At 42.2% G+C, this 22,419-nt stretch overlaps 1 protein-coding gene across 4 annotated transcripts in view; it reads right to left on the bottom strand.

Moving 5' to 3' along the window:
* Positions 1-22,419, bottom strand: part of PHACTR2 (phosphatase and actin regulator 2) — a 249,617-nt gene that overhangs the window by 168,509 nt on the left and 58,689 nt on the right. For 2 of the 4 annotated variants that reach the window (XM_070602778.1, XM_070602775.1), the window contains exon 1: positions 14,668-15,180. The exons of the other annotated variants lie outside the window; for them this stretch is intronic. In XM_070602778.1, the coding sequence (XP_070458879.1) occupies positions 14,668-14,680 (13 nt within the window). In that variant the 5' untranslated portion in view covers positions 14,681-15,180. Of the gene's footprint in view, positions 1-14,667; positions 15,181-22,419 lie in introns of those variants that run through there. 4 annotated transcript variants of the gene reach the window in all.

Genomic DNA, 22,419 nt, shown 5'->3' on the forward strand with positions numbered 1-22,419 from the left:
CAAACAGAAAAAAAAAAATCAAGATTCCCAAGAACTATTTCCAGGTACATAAGGATTTTACCATCATCATCAAGCAGACAGCTGTTTCGCTTTTTTGCGTCCAACTGCATTTCCTTCAAACTATCCTTTTCTCCTTAAACTTTTAAAAATTTCTATAATGAGAAGGTATAAACACACTGCTGTGCCACAGGGAGCATTTTGTAGCTTGGTAACAGTGGCACGAGCCGTGAGTCAGCTGGCATATATTAAGCACCTACTGTATGCCACATACTGGGCTAGGCCTTAAGGAAACCAAGGAGAAGATAATGCCCTTGAGCAGTTCCTTGGCCAGTGGGGAGGGTGGCTGTGAAGGACCAGTGATGACGCAACGGCATGTCTGCCCTGGGAGCTCAGGGAGTAACCAACCCTGCGCTGGGGCAGAGAAGGATTCCAGATGGTGACAGATGAGCCACAGGTCCTGGAAGACAAACAGGAGGTCAGCAGGGGAAGAATGGGGTCAGGAGAAGAGCACGTAGCAAAGCAGAGAGGCACGGACCGTCGAATTGGGGATGAGAGGATGAGTCTGGGGTGCAGGGCCCAGGGCTGCATGGTGAGAGGTGGGTGATATGTTGGTGACACAAGTGGGGGCCATGCAGAGGAGAGCTTTGGGTGAGCTCTTGAGTTTTCATCTTATCCTGAAGGCATGGGCAGGATCATCGAAGATTTTGTCAAGAACCAGGAAATAAACTGAACCGCCACTTAGCCCAAGTAAACGTAAAAAATACATAGACTCCAGCCCATAAACGTGAGTCATAGGAAAACTACCCAGGCTCTCATGAGGGGCTGTGTGCTATTATTTTGGACAAAAGGATAACAATCTTGATTATCTGGTTTCCCCAACCACAAAAGATAAGAAACAGCACGAGGACACATTTTTTCTTTTGCATCAGTAGGAGATGATGGATGTTAACGAAAATTACTGTGGCAATCATTTCACAACACTCGTAAGTCAGGTCATTATGCTGCACACCTTACACTTACACGGTGCTGGGCATCAATTACACCTCAGGAAAACCAGAAGGAAAAAAAGAAACGGCCTATGGAAAGAGAAGCACGCAGGAGCTGTGAGGAGCAAGGGCCCTGACAGCTGCAACAGGTCGAGGCAGGGTCCATGGGCGTAGGTGAGGCCAGGGAGCCAGTGCCCGCCGAGGGCTCAACCACCTGCGATGTCACTGTGCGCTTAAGTGAGCTAACACCCGTAAAGACTTCAAGTCGCGCAGACACTAAATGCCTCTGCTGTTCTAGTCCTACTAGAGCCCAGAACCGTCGCCTGATAGCCAGCTGAGGGAAGCCAGGCCGTGGATGGGGCTCCGCTGGGACGCGCATCCTCCTCCTGGCGCTGGGGCTGGTGTCTTCGCACTGTTCCAAACATCAGAGCGCGTTCAGTCTGAGAAGGCTGGTAAACGTGACAAGATATAAGCAAGAGTTGCAATTCAAGAATGACTCTCGTGCAACATATAAATTAAAATAAAGTGTTGGTGGTTGAAGTGTGAGCTTCCTCGTAGCTGCTGTCCAGAGAGAGGCTGAACTATGGCCGCAAGCTGCCCGGCCACACTGAGGGGGCCTGAGAGGGATGGGGGTGCACGCGGACTCATCCCTGATCTCTTGAGTTTTCTTTGTTGCCAGCTCACACCAAATCAAATAAGCCAGAATACAACCCATGCAGCCCTCCCAATGTCTTCTGTCGACCTGTTTCATAAACCAGCATCTCCCTTGGTCTCTCTGTCTGATTTGTCCAAACCCCCTACTCAATGCTCCGGGCCGTACTCCGGAACTGGATCTCCTCGTTCAACCTGTGAGGGAAAATGCTGGGGCCGCTCTAACCCTCTTACTCCTGTCCTCCCCCGGAGGTTTCCACTGTTGCCCCATCTGCTGCCCACCTGCCATATAAGCATATGCCCTTTGTAGGCTTGGCTGCCTAATGAATGAGCCTCTACTGGAACTTTCAGCTCATTTCCAGTCCCTGATTGCATATCCCAGTACAGACAGCTCCAAGATGACGGATCGGGACAGTAGTGTTTCATGGACACGTGACCAAAGCCATCTTCCCCAGAGACAGCCTCTGTGGCCAGGACAGATATAACCACATTTCCCTGAAAAACAATATTGCAGGCAACCCAAAGGGTTAATTGTGTTTGACTTTCCTTCTGCATAAAAGTCAATGGGAATCAGATTTGGCATGGCCCAAGCCTGGTGAGTTGGCAAACGGCCAAGCACACACTCAACCAGACGTGCTTTTTATATGTCAATGCAACATTTTCCATGTGCGATTAAGCTGTGCATGAGGCTGCCCTCTGAAAATAAATAAATAAAGACACCACTTTGCCTTAGTTTCATATCTATGAAAGCAGAAATGATCATTGGAAATGTTTACAGAGTTCACTGGAGAACTGTGAGGAATGAACTATATTGGTAAGCATTTCTGAAGATGCAAGGGATATGAGTGAAGTAAGTACAGCATTCTTTAAAAAGAAATCACTTATCTCTAGTCTTGCATTTAAAACAAAGTTTTGGGGAACATGATTTTGTTTTAAAATAACGCAGGCACCCAAAAGTACATTGGGAGTTTTTATAGTTTTGAGGGTCCATGAAAAGTTTCCCCAAACCTGCTAACAACGAAGCCCATATCTGTTAGCATCAGAGACACCTTTGTTTGTAGAATGTTCGGCTTATGAGGAAAACTGACACAAGCCAGGCATTTAAAGGTAACAGCCGCGCTTCATTCTCAATGTGGGCTACAGGGTTCCTGGATTTCCACAAAGTCTGCATTTTAAAGACAAGATTTGGCTTTAATTTTCAACTCTCTGGCTTCTTTCCACTAGTCATAGTCACACAGTTATTTAAACAAATGTCTTTGAACTCCCTTAATTTAAAGAAGGGACCCTTAGGTTAATGACTGTTGTAAATGCTTATTGTTTCAGCAAATGAATCGCTCCACCTACTGACGTCTGTTCTGTCAGAACCACAGACACGCACGCTGGGCGCTGAAGCCTGGAATCTCGCTCAGGAAACCTAAGACACTTTTGCTCTTATACTGTGTGACTGTTCTCAAAGGCCAGGATTGGCCACCTTTCCTTTTATCCCCTTATTAAAAATGCCCTAAGTTAAGCTGCTTGTAAATACGAATGGTTGCCAAATGTCCATTACTAAGAAAACAACCACCAAGTACTGAGAAGCGAACAGAGGGAGGCAGCAGGCGATAAATTAAAGGTCAGCTGGGTGGATGAAGTTCAAAGCAAGTCTCGGGCAGGCAATGACCTGGAACCTAGCGATGCCTCTGCACAGTAAGTGGGTGAAGAGAGCACAGCGTGCACCCGCCCCCGCACAGCAGTCACCCCACTGACAAGGCGTCCTCATTCACAGGTCAATGAGACCTCTGACGGGACGCATCAGAGCATTTCTGGAAATGGCACAAGATCATTATGGTTCTCATATCATGTGCTTCCATATTGGCAGTGATCAATTATCTTAATAACACACAAAGCAGTAGAAATCTGCTTTGTCTGAGCGGCTTCATTATATGTCCCTTAGACCAACAAAGGGTCTCGCCAGGCGTGCGCAGTGGAATCACCCGTGAAACACTTTTAAAAAACATAGCTGTCTCTTTTCCCCCATGGGAGATTCTGAATTAGTAGGCCTGCTGTGGGGCTGGGACGGCAGTAGATGATTGATAGACAGTTAGATAGATAGATAGATAAAGTAGGTAGATAGGCAGACAGACAGACAGATAGACATGGAGATGACAGATAGATAGACAGACAGACAGATTTTAATTCCACAAGTCATTCTGATGGGCCCCCTACTGCTCGTCTTAAGTGGTGTATGGTCACATCATTCAACCGCCAATTAAAATTAGTTCAGAATTTCTACGTATTAGCACACACAGATACAGCTCAGGCTTTATCTCAGCCAGTTTATTCATGTGCCCTCTTAGTGAACACGTGTCTTCTGCCAGGCGCTGCCCTAAGTGAGGAACTTATGAGGAAGACGTGCCCTGTCCTTGAGGAGCACGTGGCCTAGTCACACAGGCCGACACATGCAACAGCCTTTCAGTTCACCTGATACGCGCTGTAACAGGGACAGGGGAGCGTTCCGCGGGAGCAGAGGAGAAAGAACACTAACTCTAACCAGAAGAATTGCAGAAGGTTCTGCAGAGGAGGGGACCGAGAGCTGAGTCTTATTCAATGAGGAGGCTTTTCAAGGTGGATAGGGGATGGAGCAGCCAGAGCCTTCCACGTGGAAAGATCAGCATGTTTCAGTTACGTGTGTTTCTGGGGTGTAACGAGAAGTGCAGAGTGGCCAGACCACGGCGTGTAGGAGTGAGGGGGTGGGGAGAAAAGGCGGGAGGTAGAGCAGCAGGGGCAGCCGGGCTGCGGACATGAGGCACGTCTGTGCAGGATGAGGGTGCCCTGAAGCCCCCTTGGTAATCCCTGGGTGCTCCACCCAATACTGGATGCTTAATTTGCATAAACAGAGTTAAAACCCCTCTGTTGATTGCACTTTTTCAAGTGATTTTGCAACCATGTGACGTAGTTAAGTCAAATATTATAAAAGATGGTTTTCTTGAATTCTACTGTTTCCATTAAAAAGTATATATTAAGCCTAGTGTGAAAAACACCATTTACCAAAATACTCAGAAAAGCAAGTTATCAAATCATACCTATGCTTTAATATTTAAGGTCACTGCCAGTTCAAAATGATTTGAAGATGTGCGTGCATGTGTGTGTGTGTTCGGAGGGGGGAAGTATAACGTGGAACAGGACCTATTCTCCATCACTAAAAAGCAGGACGCCTGTGGGGAGTCACATGGATACAGCAAATATAGCATCGGTGTCTAATAGTGGCTCTGACCCAGCCACTTGGCACAGATACACAGTGACGATTAAATCATAGCAGTGCTATTTGGGGTCCAATGATGTACCTCTTCTATTACATAAAACTTGCCAAGGGATGTTCAGCATCACTTGTTAGTTAAAACCCACAAGTAAAGTCTCAGCAGAAATGGTTTCTGCCACCGTGGGGGATCTTCACGCAGTATTTCATTTGCTTGGGAGACATCAGAGGAGAAACCAACCTTCCTGATGGGGCAATAGTGACCACGTCTTTCCATCACTGACTTCTTTGATCAGTGCACACAATCCAAAAGGACGGAGTACAGAAAGCCTGGGTCCAGTTCTCTTTGTCCCTATCTGGTGTGTCGCCCAGAAGCAATCTTTTGCCTCTGCTCTTTGCTTTCAGCCATATCCTTGGAGGTCTCATTCACTCTCACAGCCTCACGCTCCACCTGGAAGCAGATAATTCCCAAGCACAGATTCTCAGCTAGATTGGCCTACTCGGTGAGAGGGAGAGGGCAAGCGAGGGGGACAGCGGGAGGAAGGCAGAGAGAACCTGACTGCTTCCTTCTACTAGGGAGGTATTTCTGAGTGTCTGACCCTGGTTGTCCATTAGAATATCCTGGGGGGCTTTTAAACAAACACCAATGTCCTGACCCCACTCCAGAGACTCTGGTCTAATCTGTCTGGAGTAGGACCCAGAGACTGGTAGATTTTAAGCTCTCCAGGTGGCTCTAATGGATGGCCAGAGTTGAGAACCACCACTCCCCTCTTTGGAAGACACAACAGATGTCTATGATGTGTCACCTGCCCTCAAGATGCTTAAAATGTGGTGGGCAAGAAAAGACAGAATCGGAGGGTAATCTCAGATAGACGACCATGAAGACAGAGCCATGCAGGGAGATCTGTTAGTGCCCAGAGAAAAGATGGGGCTTCCATCCAGTCGGGACGATGTCACGAGGATGGGACACGTGCCGGGCCTGGAAATAGGCTGGGATTTCGCTAAGTCCCTCTTCCCATCCCCGCAGTCAGCACCCCAACCAAGAGCCTTCCAAATGGATTTCACTCTTAGGAGCTTCCATTCCCGCCTCTTTCCTGTCCGTCCTTCCCATGGTTACGCCTTAAATCATCAGTCCTGTCATGTCACGCCTCTGTCTAAAGCCCTTCAAAGGCTCCCGAGGACTCTTCGATCAGAAACCAAACCTCAGGTCCTTCCCGGCGTCTGGTGCCCTTTCTTGCCCCCGTCCCCACCTCTGAGTACCGCTGGCCTTGCTTTTGTCCCTCAAATGTCCCGATCCCTTTCTGGCCTGGGGGTGTCTGTGTTGGGTGGCCACTCTGCTTGGGACTCTTTCTCTTGGGATCTCACGGGGCTGATTCCTTTCTATCCCGAGTCCCAGCCTGCGCGCCACCTTCTCAGGGAGCTGTCCCTGAGCACCCAGTCGAAAGCAGCCTCCACTCCAGACTCCTCTTCCGATGATCAGCTTATGAACTTACAGCACGGACCACAACCCACGTATTTTGTCTACTCACTGTGAACTTTTGCTTTCTCTGCTGCAATGAACTCCCATGATGACGAGCTCTGTCTCATTTACTCACATCCACACTAACTCCCACAGCGCCTGGCACCGGGCGAGGGATTAGGAAACACTTCCTGGATGTACGGACGAAAGAATGGCTGGCGAAGAGGAAAAGGCCTTCCAAGGAGGAGTAACAACAAGAACGAAGGCAAGGAAGGGGAACGCAAGCAAATGTTTGTGTGTCTAGATGAGAGAGCAGAACAGAATGGCTGAGTCCAGGATGCACGGGAAACACACGACGATAAGGAAGAGCAAGTCACAGACAGTCACTTACTAATAGCAATGAGTGTCAGGATTTGAACGTCACACCTGTTGAGGTGTTGACACTGCCCCAGGACTGAATGATTTAAGTCTAAGAAAGGAAATCATGCTTCTAAAGCCCAAAAAGTACCGAGGCATAATTTTAGTCACTATACAGAATTAGATGATTAAATACTTGGAAAAAATTGGTTTACGTTAAGAAATTAAAAATGTAATTTTGGGGGGATAGAAAGCTGGATTTTGGGGAATCATCTGCTATAAAAATTATTCAGAGCTACTTATCAAAAAATTTCTGCAGCTACTTTAGATCAAAGAGTGGGAAAACCTGCTAACCTCTCTGAGACCATGGCTTCTCTTGAGATACACATCAAAACTGAAATATACGAGAGCATTATTTCACAGCACGTTGCTCTAGTCTTTTAGTGGTTCACAGAGTAATACAGAGTCTGAAAAGAGGTAAAGTGGAACGTAACGGGTTAGTGTTACTGTGAGCGATCTAGCCATGCGTAGGAGGGCTGCAAAGAGAGAAAGTCAGCCTTACTCTGGTCTTCCCTCTAACCAGGATCTCTCCAAAGGAAAATGAGAGAAAGAGTAAAATTCTCTCATAGTCCAGAAAAATGTGTCTGTGTTTTACTTGAATACCATTTAAAAGTTGTTTTGTGCCTCTTTTCATAATTTCTGTTAATGATCCTAATATTATCCATTCTTCAAATGAAAATTTTGAATCATTTTTTCATAGTGGTGACAAATTTCATAGTGGGCTCTATCAAAAAGCATTCTTGGGGCCAGTGCAGTGGTGTAGCGGTTAAGTTCACGCACTCTGCTTCAGTGAACCGGGCTTCGTGGGTTTGGAGCCTGGGCGCAGACCTACACACCACTCAACAAACCATGCTATGGTGGCATCCCACATACAAAATAGAGGATGACTGGCACAGATGTTAGCTCAGGGATAATCTTCCTCAAGCAAAAAGAGGAAGATTGGCAACAGATGTTAGCTCAGGGCCAATCTGCCTCACCAAAAAAAAAAACCTTCTATTTTATAAATTGTCATAAATGTATGAATGTTCACAACAGAAACACTTTACAACTACGTTTTTTCTTACCCATGTACTGATACTGACTTCTATCTAATAGAGTATTCAGATATGTGATAAGATCATCTTTGACCCCAATATTTAAAAGTGAATTACCTTTTGGAAAAATTGCACTGAACTAATTAAATGGCATATTCTATTTAATTTTAAAAGATTTGTTGTATGCTTACTACATCCCAGGCACTATAGTCAATGCTATGGAAGATAGAAGGATGAAGAGTCTCCACTCTCAAAGCATGATGACAATGTGAAAAATACTGGGTTGAATTTTGCTATTGTCAAAAAGAGATGAATCTGAGTTTGCAAATCACCCACTTATTTATTGAGTGAGCTCTTACTTAGCCTCCATTTCCTCATGTGTAACTTAGAGAAAATAACATTTATTTACAGAGTGATTGCAAGTATTAGTGATGTAACATGTATAAAATACTTCAGTTGGTGTCTAGGACATAATGGGCATTCAAAAAAAGTAAGCCTGTTTCCTTCCAAGACATTTAACATTTAGTGAAATATGATTTGCCTTTGCTATACATGTTCTTGATGCCTGATTTACAAAAAGAGAACTTTGAGATTAACATTTTACATATAAAATGTCATGTCACCAATTTTTAATAAGTCATGTGAGATAGTCTGGATAAATGAAATCTGCACATTACTTCTACTCTCAGAGATGTAATTAAATTCCACTCATTTCCAAAGCAGGTTTAAGTCCTAGCTCCCTTTCCTTCTCTGATGGTGATGCTAATAAGCAATGAAATGTCCCAAAGGCTAGAAAGAAGGAATGAGAAATCCTGGACATAGATGACACAAATATTTAATTTCTAAATAATCAAGCATTGATGTTTATACAAGTGAATAGTTTGCTAGTTCCCCCAAACGGCTTCTATATTAAGAAACACGAAGTTGAGAAGACTTCAGGAGAGGATGAATAAGGTGAAAATGGAAAGTGAAAAAGAGAGTGAAAGGATGTTAACAGTAATTCCCAAATTTGAGTTATACATCCTGTAGCCAGGCTTCCCCTGGAGAACTGTGGTTTGACTGGGAAATGCTGCATTCTATATTCTGTCTTTGGAATTCACAGCAAATATTAGCACAGGCAAAGAATTCTGTGCTAATTCTATTAGCATGTTAGAAAACGTGTTTCACTGTTAAATTCAGCAATTCCCAAAATGGCCTGAACTAAATTCTTTGCGTGTGTGTGTGTGTGTGTTGGGGGAAGGGGTAAGACAATTAATATCCTATGGAATTAACATGCAATGGCATATAATTCAGAAAATGTCGGATTATTGGTTTCCCTTCTCTGCCACCAAAATGCATTCTTGCTGATTCTCTGTATCCTTTTAATGGTTCTTCTTGACCCAAGCAAGCCATTTGACAAGAATTCCTACTTTATCTTATGGATATAGAAAAGTCAGAATTCATTTTGCCTTTGGAAAGATGAGCGACTGCAAAGAAAAAAACACTCAGAACTAATTCCAGTGATTTGAAAAAACAAACAAACAGACAAAACTTTGCTTTAGGCACAAAGACTGTGCCCCGCTCTGCACACTCTTAAGCCCAGACTGTCGGTTTCCTCTCAGGAGGTCAAAGTCACTCGACAGTTAGAATACAAACCACAAAGACAATTTAGCACGACCTCCAGAGTACTTTCCTGTACATGGACCTATTCTTCCTTTTGACATTTTTCTTTTCAAGGACAGTGATTTCTATATTAATAAAGGCAGATTATTTAGGAAGTTTTAATCTCTCCGTAAAACATCTTTGCATGACTCATGGGTGCTCTTAGAAATACTTCTTTGATGAAACATAAAATGCTGCAACAGCACAACAGGCTTCACAATACATTCAAAGGAAAATACTGTAATTACTTGTTTTATAGCTATAAAATGTTCCATAATAAATATTTTTACAATAAAAGGGCCCTTCAGAGAATAAAAATGAATTTCTTTTTTACTTAAAAAGAAAATCTGTTCCAGATTTTCATTAAGTTTGTTAGAAGAGCTAGCAACATCCCACTCCTCACACTAACGCTGATAATCTCCTAGGCAAAAAACGCACCACAAGCACATATATAATAGAAAGTATATACTACCTATATGCAAACGTATGCAAATATATTATGTATCTATGTCTGTATATAACATTATTATGTTTCTAAAAAATATCATGGTGAACAAAATTATAGATAGCCAGACCAATATATGAAAGTAGGGGATTAGAGGGAAAAAATTTAAACTGCACCAAATATAGATTTCAAGCACAGTCAAATGTCCTAGAAAGCATTTATTTCCAAAACAAATTAATTCACATAAAAAAATCTGCTCCCTTAGGTAACCATTCTCCTGAATCACCCTCATCAGTTGTTGGGGAACTTTGCTATCGAAGCCTGAGCTGCTAAGGTGGCTTCAATTCTCCACCTTTCCACTTCAAAGTTTTGAACCAGTTTGAAAAGAAATCTTTGTGCTTGCATTTTCTTATGTAACAGACAAGCCTTTACTGGAATTATTTCAGTGCTCAGGGGCATGTTTCTCTGAGCCTGGTCTTATCTCCAACTGAAAAGATTTTCAGGAAGCATTGGAAAATCTCCTTTCACTACACCTCCCCATAGGACTTCCCACAGGCTGGGGGAGAGCGAGCGGGAAGCATTAGCTTAGGTCTCCTGGGCTGGACTACACAAAGCATACGTAAAATAGAAAAGATCTTAAATTGGGGCTAAAAACCAAACAAACAGCACTGGAGTATCTCAAATCCATAGTTAGTAAGGAGTTTCATGTATGCGTGTGCGCCTGTGCCTATGTGTGTATGCGTGTGTGTGTGTGTGTGTGTGTGTGTACACCTTTTAGTGGATTAAAGTCATCGTTATTTAGACTGCTGAAGAGGAGGCTGAAGTGAGAAACAGAGAGAGCTGCATGTTAACACTAAGCATCATGGTCTGAGATGCCCATTAACTATTCCTGAGTAGATGTCAAATTGACAGGGAAGGGTCAGGGCTGAAATATAATTTTATGAGTCAAAAAACACAAAAAAGTAAAAAGAACATAAAAAATCCTTGAACAGCTATGAAGCCTGGCGGGTGACACAGAGGTATTTCAAACCCAACAATTCCAAAATGGAACTCATTGTTTTTCCCTTAGAACTGCTTTTGGGTTCCACAGTGCAGGACTACGAGCTTAGATTCTCCAACTAAAGGCCTCCAAGGTCGGCTTTGACTGGTCTGCTTCCCCTGCCTCCTCACCCGCTCCTCACGCTCTGCTGGTCCACATCCAGCGCATTCCTCAATCGCATCCCCACTGCACCACCCACGTCAATTTCCAGTTACACTCTTGGGATGGCCACCTGACTGGTCTCTGCTTATAACTGTTCACCTTTCCACACCATCATCAAACTGCTAGAGTCATCCCGCTAGAGCATATATTTGTTCAGAAAGCAATCCTGCTTCAATTTTTTGATAGTTCTTTAAACAGCCAACATGCATTGAGAATTACCATATGCCAGCCATTGGACCCAAAGCTTTACTTGTATTATCTTATTTTCTCTTCATAACAACCCTGTGAGATGGGTACAATTATTCTTGGCACTTACAGATGAGAGAGTAAATGCATACAGAGTTGATATAGCTTGTTCATGGTCACTGGACGGCAGGTGGCAGAGCCAGTGTTCATCTCGGATTATCTGATGCTCTTGACCACTCCATCGTAAACCTTTCCTCAGTCTGGTTCCCAAATAACCCTCCAGTCTCTTTTGCAAGGAGCTGGTAATCTGTGAACTTCTCACGTTCAGTGATTGTACACGAAGGGTCAAAAGCCTCTAAGCCACTGGGATAGAATGTAAGTTGAGGGCACAGCGGCTCTGACAGCTGCCACCTCCCTCCAAATGAGGGTGCCTCTTATGACCCACACACAGTAACCAAAGTATCTTGACCTCAAGCAAGGAAAAATTAGCCCAACAACGCTGTGGAACTTCTTATAATACTCTCCCTTGTATAACATGCCATTATATTTCAAAACATTGTTTTTCAGATATTCATCACACACTGCTAATTGCAACTTTGTCTCAACAGCTCTCTCCACAATTCACTCACGAGAACCCCTTGATGAAGGCTAGATGGAGAGGTAGCGAAGGGAGACAAATGCAGGGACAGTGAGCTGGACCGCAGTTGTATTCATAGACTTGTTTCATAAAGGACCATCTGTCTGAGTTGTTATAGAACTTAGAAGAAGAAACAGTCATATGAAAACAAAAGAAGAAAAGGTTAGATATTGCTAAAACTACCCTGACATATTCTACACACACTGTTTGATAAATATTTTATTATTATTCCAGGAAAAGCTTTTAAAGGAATACATAAGCCAGTAATTATGGGGAAGGGATGTCTCCTTCTCAGAGATAGTAGGAATGTCTGCTCTTTGCTGCTAAGGAGAGGGGGACAGACTCACAAGGGCATGCTGCTCAAATGTGCACACACACAAGGAAAGAGCGAGAGTCTCAGGCAGCACCTTCCTTATTTGTTAACAACAGAAAACACACACAAAGATCTCTGATGCAGCCTTCTGTGTGGTTTGAATAAATCAGAGGCACTTGGCTCCTGTGTACCCATTGTTGTGTTTCTGCCTATAATTACCCAAACCCCAACACAGAAAGCTCAGCTGGAGGGAAGCCTGGCTCCTTGAAGCCCATGCTTCCACTGTTATGACAGGTGCTTAGCCCTACACTGCTAGCCCCGGATATCCAGGGCCTGAACTCATTTCTGATTGGGAAAATTTAGGCAGATAGTCAACAGCATTGTCTTGTTTAAATTAAATTGGAGAAGTTACAGTGCTCCAAGTTAATTGGGTGTCTTGGTAGAATGTTAAAGATATTTTGAAGGGTTTTTTTGGGGCCACTTACCAGCATAATCTTAAATGCCTTCCTTAGAGTCAATACAATTTATTGAAGTGTGTATGTGTATGTGTTGTGTGTGCATGCATGATGTTTATATTTCCCTGCTATAAGAGAGGCTGCTTACATCATCAAAAACTTACCATGAAAAGTGACCAATGACAGCCAATTAACCATTATAAGAAAGACGTTATTTCTGAAATATTCAAATAATGTAATTGAAAAGCCTGTTATTCCACTCAAAGGTATGCCTACCTATATTTGGGATTTCATCTAAAATTGGAAATGATACAGAAATTGCTACTTTAAATGTCACTCAACATAGTACATAAATATTCTTAAATGTGGTAGGAGCAGAGGTATTTTATTAATGGCATTTAAAAACATAAACAAATAGTAAAACTGGAAACACACTTATCCCTCTATAGTTAGCCAAAAAGTAAATCATAACCCTTAGCATTTTTTAAACCTTCAAAAAGGCTGCTACAGTAGTTTCTTTCCTTTTCTTAAATGGCCTTTAAATAAATATATGAGTCAGCTAAGAAATGCATTTCCTTGAATTAAAGTGATAATTCTGCCAGGATGTCAGTCTAATTAATTGTGGGTGGCAGAAGTTTTAAAGGAGGCTAAATTAGGGATTCAAGTTTATTTATTTATTTTTACTCACTCTGCCCCTGTAATCAGAGAAGCTTTTGGTTGATCTTGAAATTGTGCCTTGTCATGGAATATACCTACATGCTTTTATGACAAGGTTATGGCATATTTTTTAATGACCAAAATGGGGGGTCCAAGGCACATGCATCAATACCTCCTCCTTCTGCTAGACAGGCACACACACACACACACACACTCTCCCTTATACTTGTTTTGTTTCTTTTACAACCCTGAAATTTTCATCCCTAAGATTGCACTGTTCCAATTTATTTCAATACCTTCAATGTCAAAGAGAAAGTTATTTTAGTCGCAGAGTTTTATTTCTGGTAAGCTAAAAGAACTCGGAACACTCTGCCTTCAAAATCTCTGCTTCCCGATGCTACCTGTGAGAGCCCTGAAATAGCGACATTTCATAAACAAACATGTTTTACTAAAATTGGGTGGTCTTCTTGTGGGGAATGTGTTTTAAAGGACGCATCCTCTTAGCAGAGCTGACTGTGTGTCAAGGTGCCGCAGGGCATCTCTGTGAAACTGACACCAGCCAGTAACAGAACTAATGAGTTTCAGGAGCAGAGAATTCACCACACATTGGGGAGAATTCTGCATTTAGTGTCAATAACATCAACGTGGGAGGAATCCCATAGTATGTATCTTTCAAAAGTTCCACACAGCAAAGAGAACAGAAAAAGTTTGACATGACAAGTAATTTTACGCTAACCATTTAATTGACATTAGAATATTTCAACAGTTATGCTTGTCTAGCTGTCAAGTAAAGATATGAAAAACAAATACATTTTTAAAAGGTACAAGATGGGTCACTAATGTCTCTACTCTGAAATTAAGATATCAGAGGATATTGAGACGTTTTCTGGCTTTCATCCTGACATGAAGATTAAGCATCAGATGCAAGAATTCATCTGCTATTACACTGTGCATACTGTAACACTGAAAAGAATTTTTTGCTGGGCTCATTAACTCCATCTACCTTTTGCCGCCCCATAGTAATAGTTTTTTCTTAACTATATGCATTTTTCACCCACTGTTTTAAGCACAAAAGGATCAAACAGCACACTTCCTGCAGACTAAATAAAATAACAGTGTCATCTTCGAAAAGGTGAATATGGATGATACTCCGCATTCCCAATTCCTGAGGTTCGAAACAGATACTGATTACCTCGTGGACACTGCAGCCAGGCTAACACATGCCATGTCTCCCAGTCTTGAATAGCTAAGCACAGAACAAGACCAACAAATAGGCAAACCTCTGCAGCAAAGGATGCAGACCGCAGACAAGCCCAGAGGCTATGAAGAATTCACGCTGGCTCTACCTACCGGCATTGTCCATGTCTCAGGAGTGGCGAGGAGAGTTCTGCAGCCTGGCAGCCGGCAAGCCCGCTCCCGCCCTGGCTCACGAAGCACTCTGCCCTTCCGCTGATCATCAGCCCTTGCTGGCACACACAGCACACTTCATGCACTGTCTGCAGGAGACACCGCCGGGAAATTTATATCTCCAAGGATGACAAACAGCCATTAGCTCCATTACAGGCTGATTAAGAGAGATTGAGCCTATCAAGTGGATACTTGAATCCACTGGGGTTTTCACCTCTGTTCTCAGCAAAGGAGAAGAAAGAAATCCCTGCCATGTTGAGTGAACTGCACATTTCAGGAAAGAAGTACACAGGCTTGCAGAACACACTGCTTTTCAAAAGACACCAGAGCAGACATGAGCAGAAAGAGGCTCAGATAAATAAAAGGTAAAAAGGAATCTTTAAAAATACAATCAGTTATCCTTTCTTTGGGACTAGTCTAAACATGGTCCAGACTTTATCACTGACATGACTGAATGACTGGGCAACTTTTCAATTTAGAATTTTCAAGTTTTTGTTGTTGTTGTCGGGGATGGGCAAGGAGTAGCAGATGAAACATTTTAAAATAAAGGCTATCTGTAATATTTCTCCCCTAAATAAATGCTAAGAGGCTGAATATTGCCATTCCATTTTGGTTATATTTTCCTCATGACTAGTGTTCCTATTTCTGCCCAAAATTTCTGCCCACCAATCCTCAGAGAGAAAGTCAAAGGAATTTCACTAAATATCATTAATAACACAAGAAATAACTGTCAAAAGAGGTCAGGGTCTCTATAATATGTTACAATCCGCAGCCATCTAAGTAGCAGAAATCTGACGATCAAGAAAAATGCACTTACTAACACAGGAAAACCCCTTTCACTTCTTCTCTTTAATTTGGCTATGTAAATATGGCACTCAAAGACACCTAAAATTGCTTGCACTATCAAGCCATAAATAAGAACAGGCAGAGTGCTGAAGAAATCACGTGCCGTGCCCTGCGGCTGCTATGACATTAGAATCTGGGGACAGAACCACTCCACGTTTCCTGCATTTTCTCAGATATAATAAAAAAAAATTGACACCAGCATAATTTGACCTATGATACAATGAGTCCACAGTACAGAAAGTGTCTACAGGTTTCTTATTTTGACAGGACTTTTAAAACGTTCTTAGTGGGATCAAACTCTTGGGGTTGTGAAATTTGAAAAGCAATCGCTTATTGAACATTTCTTTATGCCATTGGAATTCCTAGTGACAAACCGCTTGCAAATTATTTATACTTGTCTTCCATTTAAACAGCTTGTAAATATTTTTGTTTTCATTGTAACTTCAGGTTTTCCTGTAGACTGGAGGTTCCTTTATTGTTTAAGAAAACTACTTCACGTCTGCCATCAGTACCAGTACAGAAATAGGTTCCTCAAAGAAAAGTTGAATTTCTCAGTGATTTCACCCTGAGATTTTTATCCCTATTATTTCAGTTCTGTCACACAATTTTGAGGATATATGACTCTACTAATTTCCAAAAAAAAATTCTTCCTATGTTTTTAAAAATTGCTTGGATCCTCTAAGACTGAACTTGCCGTGGCTTCCACATCTCATCGACTTGTCCTGATTAAGACTGTCAAGTACCCAGAGTGCATGTGATCCGTAGAAAATCTAGGGCAAACTAACTATTTTTTAGAAAAAAAAGAGGAGTTAACAAGGAAACATGAAAGATGAGAGAGAAAATATGTCATGAAGTCTGAGATTTGGGTAAGGAGTGGCTGAGAAGTGTCATCTATTTGCACTGCACACTGATTAGTGTGGATACATTTATATTCACTTTGTACACAGTTCAAAGTGTGACTCCTGATCATTTTTATTAATACAGTCAGTCCTGAAATTACAAATAGATGGTGCTTCAAAAGTTTGTTTTATTGGTCATTTGAGAAACACTTTTTCTCCTAAACATCGAGATTGGGTTCCAAGGACGGACCATTAAACACTGCTTAACTCATGATGTGATTTACAGAAGATCCACAGTCTCTTAGACACAATTCTAAAATCCAGAAAGTTCTGAAAATCTTTAGGGCTTTTTTTTTAAGTTTGGCTCCAAAAGGTACTTGGCGTCACAACCTGACTTGAGGTGATGTGAGGCTATTTAAAATCTTTACTTATCTTACTTAGAGTGAATTACATATTTGGCTGCAGAAATTTTAATGTTATAGGTTATGGGAACCTGTGCAGACCCAACTAGGGATGATACATAGTTTAGAGGATATGCCTTATATTACCTTTCCAAAATGCAAAAATTCTGAATTTGGAAACACCCCTGACCCCAAGGGTTTCAGACGAGGGATTATGGTCCTTCGGCACATTTTTGCAGTTGGAGGAAAATAATCCTTTCTACTGTTTAGCCACAGGACCCCCTTCCTTTTTTGGGAAGTCACTGTCTCCCTCCCTCATGTGCTAAGTACCCAAGCCTCTCTAACTTCTGATGAGGTAAGAGATGAACAAGGGATGGGCAACAAGCAAAGATGTCTAGATATAAGGAAACTAATGCTGTGTGTCTATTAAGAATCAGGCTGTTTAAAAATTACCCAAATTCCCAAGGACACATCTGCTTTGTGTCTCCCCGCATTTGCCACCAGCCCCTCCTCTGCCCCTTCTGGGCATCAGAAGAAGGCAATGCAACGACGAAAAAGCACAATGAGGGAACATTTCCTCAAGCTCCAGGGAGAATCCGCTCCCTCCCTCGATTGGATTCAGACCCACAATTAATATGCCCCAGTTGGGGAAGGCCTGCATATAAATGCTCACTAGGCCCTGTCTAATTGTCCCGGAGATGCTGTATGGTCTACATCACGTTTTAAATTTGGGTCTAGTTCCCATTTTTATTAACCTTCCCATATGTAGATTCCTCAGCTATCTTAGAATCAGACTCATTTGCTCGAGGCCAGCGGTAATTTGGTACACCTGCATTCAATACAGACCCGGTGCTCTCCCACCTACAGAAAGAAGGCTCCAACCTGTCACCATCCGGGGTTTTCAAGGATTCTTTGCCTGAGGTTGGATGTAAGATGTCTGAGACTCCAGGTCTGACCAGCTGAGGCAGCAAGGGCAAGGCCATCAGTGGCATCCAGCACCTTCAAGTGTGTCACCAAGCAGCTGCTGATAACCTGGCCATTATCACATCTGTCTCCAAACACTATTAGTAACTCTTTCGCCCAATTTCAAAGGAGGAGAAAATGTCTTGGCTTCCTAGAAAAGTTCTGCTTTTTTCAAATTATTTCTTAACTTTCCTGTGACAGAGAATCTTTCACATGTTGAGGACACAAGGAAGAGCTGGTGGCAAGCATGCTTTGCCTTTTCTAACTGGAATCCGAGCCCAAATGGGCCAAGAGCAGTTCGAATGGATGCTGTGGGAAACAAGAGGCAGAAACACTTTTCCAACAGTTATAGGAATTCCAGAATCATAGGCTAAAAATAGCATGGTTTCAGGGGACCAATTGGGGTCCTTCTCTACAAAGTTAGACTCTGTTCCTTAGAACAGAAAAATAAGAGAATGAATTGTCCGCAGAATTACACTGCTTGGCCCGGCAGGTCTCTTGGACACCGACACCGCCTATCAGACCTTCCTGACTTTCTCACTTTCTGATTTATCCAAAGAAATAAAGAAGTACCAGAATATTGACTACCAATTAGGAAGTAGTCAAGCTTGCTCCCAGGCCCTTTGGGAACAGATTCTACTGGAAATCTGTTCTGAAAAGATTTCAGCCTCTGCTTTTCACAAGAACAGCTATCGCATACAAACAGTTTCAATAAGCAAAGTGCCTGGATTTATAACTCTCCTAAGTACTAAACCAAATCCCTGAACTATTAAAAAAAACAAAAAGTTCACAGGAGGAAGTTTTGCAACAGATGGTATTTCCAGGAAGATCAGGGCAAAAAAACATTAGACATTTATCTAATGTTCTATTGTCTGGATTTTAGGACAATACTTGACATGCCTATGTTTTCGATTATTCCTGACCATTCTCCTTTCGAGATTTCCCTTCTTTTGTAAGTTGGGGGAGGGGTTTCTGGATCACTTGTTAGCATTTGTTTCTCTTCCCTTCTACCTCCCCTTAGACTATGACTTCTATTCACACAGACTCACAACATCTTAACGCAGAGGCCATGGACCTTTTCAGCATCCTAGCAACTCTGCCTGGCTCTAGACCTTAATGAAGCTATAGCCATCAGACACGCCCTCTGACGTGGTTGGACTTTTGGTCAAGGTAGTTTGGTGAGCCATGCTTGGACACCACCCTTCTGCTCTAAACACACAGCAATGGTAGATGAAATATTAACGAGGGGCCGGCTCCGTGGCCGAGTGGTTAAGTTTGCGTGCTCTGCTGCGGCGGCCCAGGGTTCAGATCCTGGGTGCGGACATGGCACCGCTCGTCAGGCCACGTTGAGGGGGCGTCCCACATCCCATAACTAGAAGGACCTGCAACTAAGATATACAACTGTGTACGGGGGGGTTGGGGAGATAAAGCAGAAAAAGAAAACAAAAAAGAAGATTGGCAACAGTTGTTAGCCCAGGTGCCAAAAAAAAAAAAAGAAAGAAAGAAATATTAACGAGGTAAGTCACAGCTAGGCTTCAATAGAAGATAACCACTGCCATGAATTAGAGAGGAGCCAAAAGCTCAAAGCAGTGACAAGCCTTCCACTGAGACCTGCTGCACCCAAGGAGCAAAGGCAGAGGCCAGAGACAGCGGCACACAGCTGCCCGGCTCCTGTGTGGTGATGGAGCTCCACTCGAGAAAGCAGGGGTCAGAGCCGGACTCTGCTTGAGTGGGGCTCCCTGACTCAAGAAAGAAAGTTGAAAAAAAAATGGCGGTTGACCTATTTCCAGAAGCCATGGCTTTAGAAAGCCTAGATGGGCAGGGGGAAGATAGATCCTCATAACCGAGAAGGAAATAAGCTTCACACTGACTCCCTCAATACTAGATGGGAGATGGATATCCCCTCAAAACAGAGCAGGAGCCCCAAGATGTCCTAGGAGACCTGGCTCTGCACTGGAGAACCAGAGGACAAAGTGGGGGCAGCTCCAAACCACAAACCACAAGGAGGGAGGGAGGGAGGGAGTCAAAGCCAAACCGAAGAGGCAAACGAAACCAAAGACCTTCCCTCAGAAGGAATTCCAAAACTGCCTAAGATTGCTAATGTTTAAAGAGCAAGTAAATAAAATAACCTATAAAACATGATTTTGATCTTGGCGATATCAATGTTATGGAAGAGTCTCATAAAGATTTTTTAATAACTATGTTATCAAAGAGATAAGTGAAGTCATGACATCTATCAAAAAAGAAACAGAAAAATATGAAATAAAAACAGGTGGATATGAGACAAGAATAGATGGATACGGAAAATAACTCAAAGGAAATCTTGGGAATAAAAGAGAAAGGCATGACATTTAGATCAACCACAGACTTCTTATTAGTAATCATAGATGTCAGAAGACAAGGTGCTAAAAGAAAACAACTGTCAACTTTGAATTTGATATTTGGCTAATTCATAAGCAAAACATTGATACTTTCATCGATACAGAGACTGAAAATTACTAACGGATGCATTTTAGTAAGATGAAAAGTAAACCCAGAGACAAGGAAAAAGATGAAAAACAATGAGAAAGACGCTCATAAAATATAACAGTATGTTTAAATAAGTATTGATTATGAAACAATTTCATAATTAACAAAAATATTTACAAAAAGAGGTCAAGCTAGATAACCATAACAAACAATGGGCAGGGAGGTGTTCAACAAGGACTCAAAGTGTGAAAGGAGAAGAGAAATACTGAATAACTTTAGCTTCAGATTCAGACACAATGAATAGTTTTAGATTTTAAATTGGTGAATAAAGTTATAGTTACATATTTTTTTAAGAGCAACCCCTAGAAGAATAGAAATAATTTGGTTACTTGCACTAATAGCCTCTAAAACGGATTGAATACACACTAAGGAAGGTGCAAAGTGACCCACTGTTATGAAGGAAGAAAATACTAGAACTTCTATTAACATTTTTTTTCCTAAAGATTGGCACCTGGGCTAACATCTGTTGTTAATCTTCTTCTTCGTTTTTTTTCTTCTTTTCCCCAAAGCCCCCGAGTACATAGTTGTACATTCTAGTTGTAGGTCCTTCTGGTTGTGGCATGTGGACACCACCTCAGCGTGGCCTGATGAGCGGTGCCATGTGCACACCCAGGATCCGAACCAGCGAAACCCTGGTCCACCGAAGCGGAGCACACGAACTTAACCACTCAGCCACGGGGCTGGCCCCAACATTTATTTTTATATAAAAGATAAATTATTAAGCTATAAAAATACTTACTATGCAGATTTCCGTGGCACCTTCACTTTTTCTGGATGTCAGACTTGAAACATACAGTTTAGTTCCAAGCCCAGCGTTGACACAAAATAGGAAACTGAATTCTTAATCTGGTTTTAAAAGCTCAGAGTGAAGAATTTCAGCGGTTTTTCAATTTATTTGCTAAAATCCAAAGACGCAACATATACTGATTAGTTTTCGAGAATAACCAGTGCCAAGAGGGGAGAAAACCATTTGTCAGCTGTCTTCCAACTAAGAGTTTTGCATGAAAGGTTGACGGAATTAAATTACGATTTAGCAAGCTCAGTCAATGATGCACTTCTTCAAAGAGATACGTTTTTTAGCTCTGATTGTTATTAAAACCGTATATCAAAATAAACTCATCGAAGAAGATGGAACACTTCCTAACACATTTTACGAGGCCAACATCACTCTGATCCCAAAGCCAGAGAAGGACGACACAAAGAAGGAAAATTACAGGCCAACATCAGTGGATGAACATAGATACAAAACTCCTCAACAAAATATTGGCAAATTGAATACAGCAATACATTAAAAGGATTATATATCATCATCAAACGGGATTTACACCAGGGATGCCGAGATGGCTCAACGTACGCAAATCAACCGGTGTGATACACCACATTAACAAAATGAGGAATAAAAAGCAGACGATCATCTCAACAGATGCAGAGAAAGCATTAGACAAGATCCAACGTCCATTTATGATAAAAATTCTCAATAAAATGGGTATAGAAGGAAAGTACCTCAACATAATAAAGGCCATATATGACAAACCCACAGCTAACGTCATACTCAGTGGGGAAAAACTCAAAGCCATCCCTCTGAGAACAGGAACAAAACAAGGGTATTCATTCTCGCCACTCTTATTCAACACAGTACTGGAGGTTTGGTCAGAGCAATTAGGCAGGAAAAAGAAATAAAGGAATCCAAATTGGCAAGGAAGAATTGAAACTCTTGCTGTTTGCAGATGACATGATTTCATACACAGAAAACTTTAAAGAATCCATCAGAAAACTATTAGAAATAATGAGCAACTACAGAAAAGCTGCAGGGTACAGAATCAGCATACCGGGGTCTGAAATTTCTGGGATCAGAAATGCAAAAATCAGTTGCATTTCTATATTCTAATAACGAACTAACAGAAAGAGAACTCAAGAATACAATCCCATTTACAATAGCCTAACAGATAATGTTCTACTTTCATTCTTTCGCATGTGGCTGCCCAGTTTTCCCAACACCATTTATTGAAGAGACTTTCCCTTCTCCATTGTACGTTCTTAGCAACTCTGTTGAAGATTAGCTGTCCACAGACGTGTGGTTTTATTTCTGGGCTTTCAATTCTATTTCACTGATCTGT

The sequence above is a fragment of the Equus przewalskii genome, chromosome 32 (genome assembly GCF_037783145.1).
Source record: "Equus przewalskii isolate Varuska chromosome 32, EquPr2, whole genome shotgun sequence".
In the NCBI taxonomy this organism is placed as follows: Eukaryota; Metazoa; Chordata; class Mammalia; order Perissodactyla; family Equidae; genus Equus; species Equus przewalskii.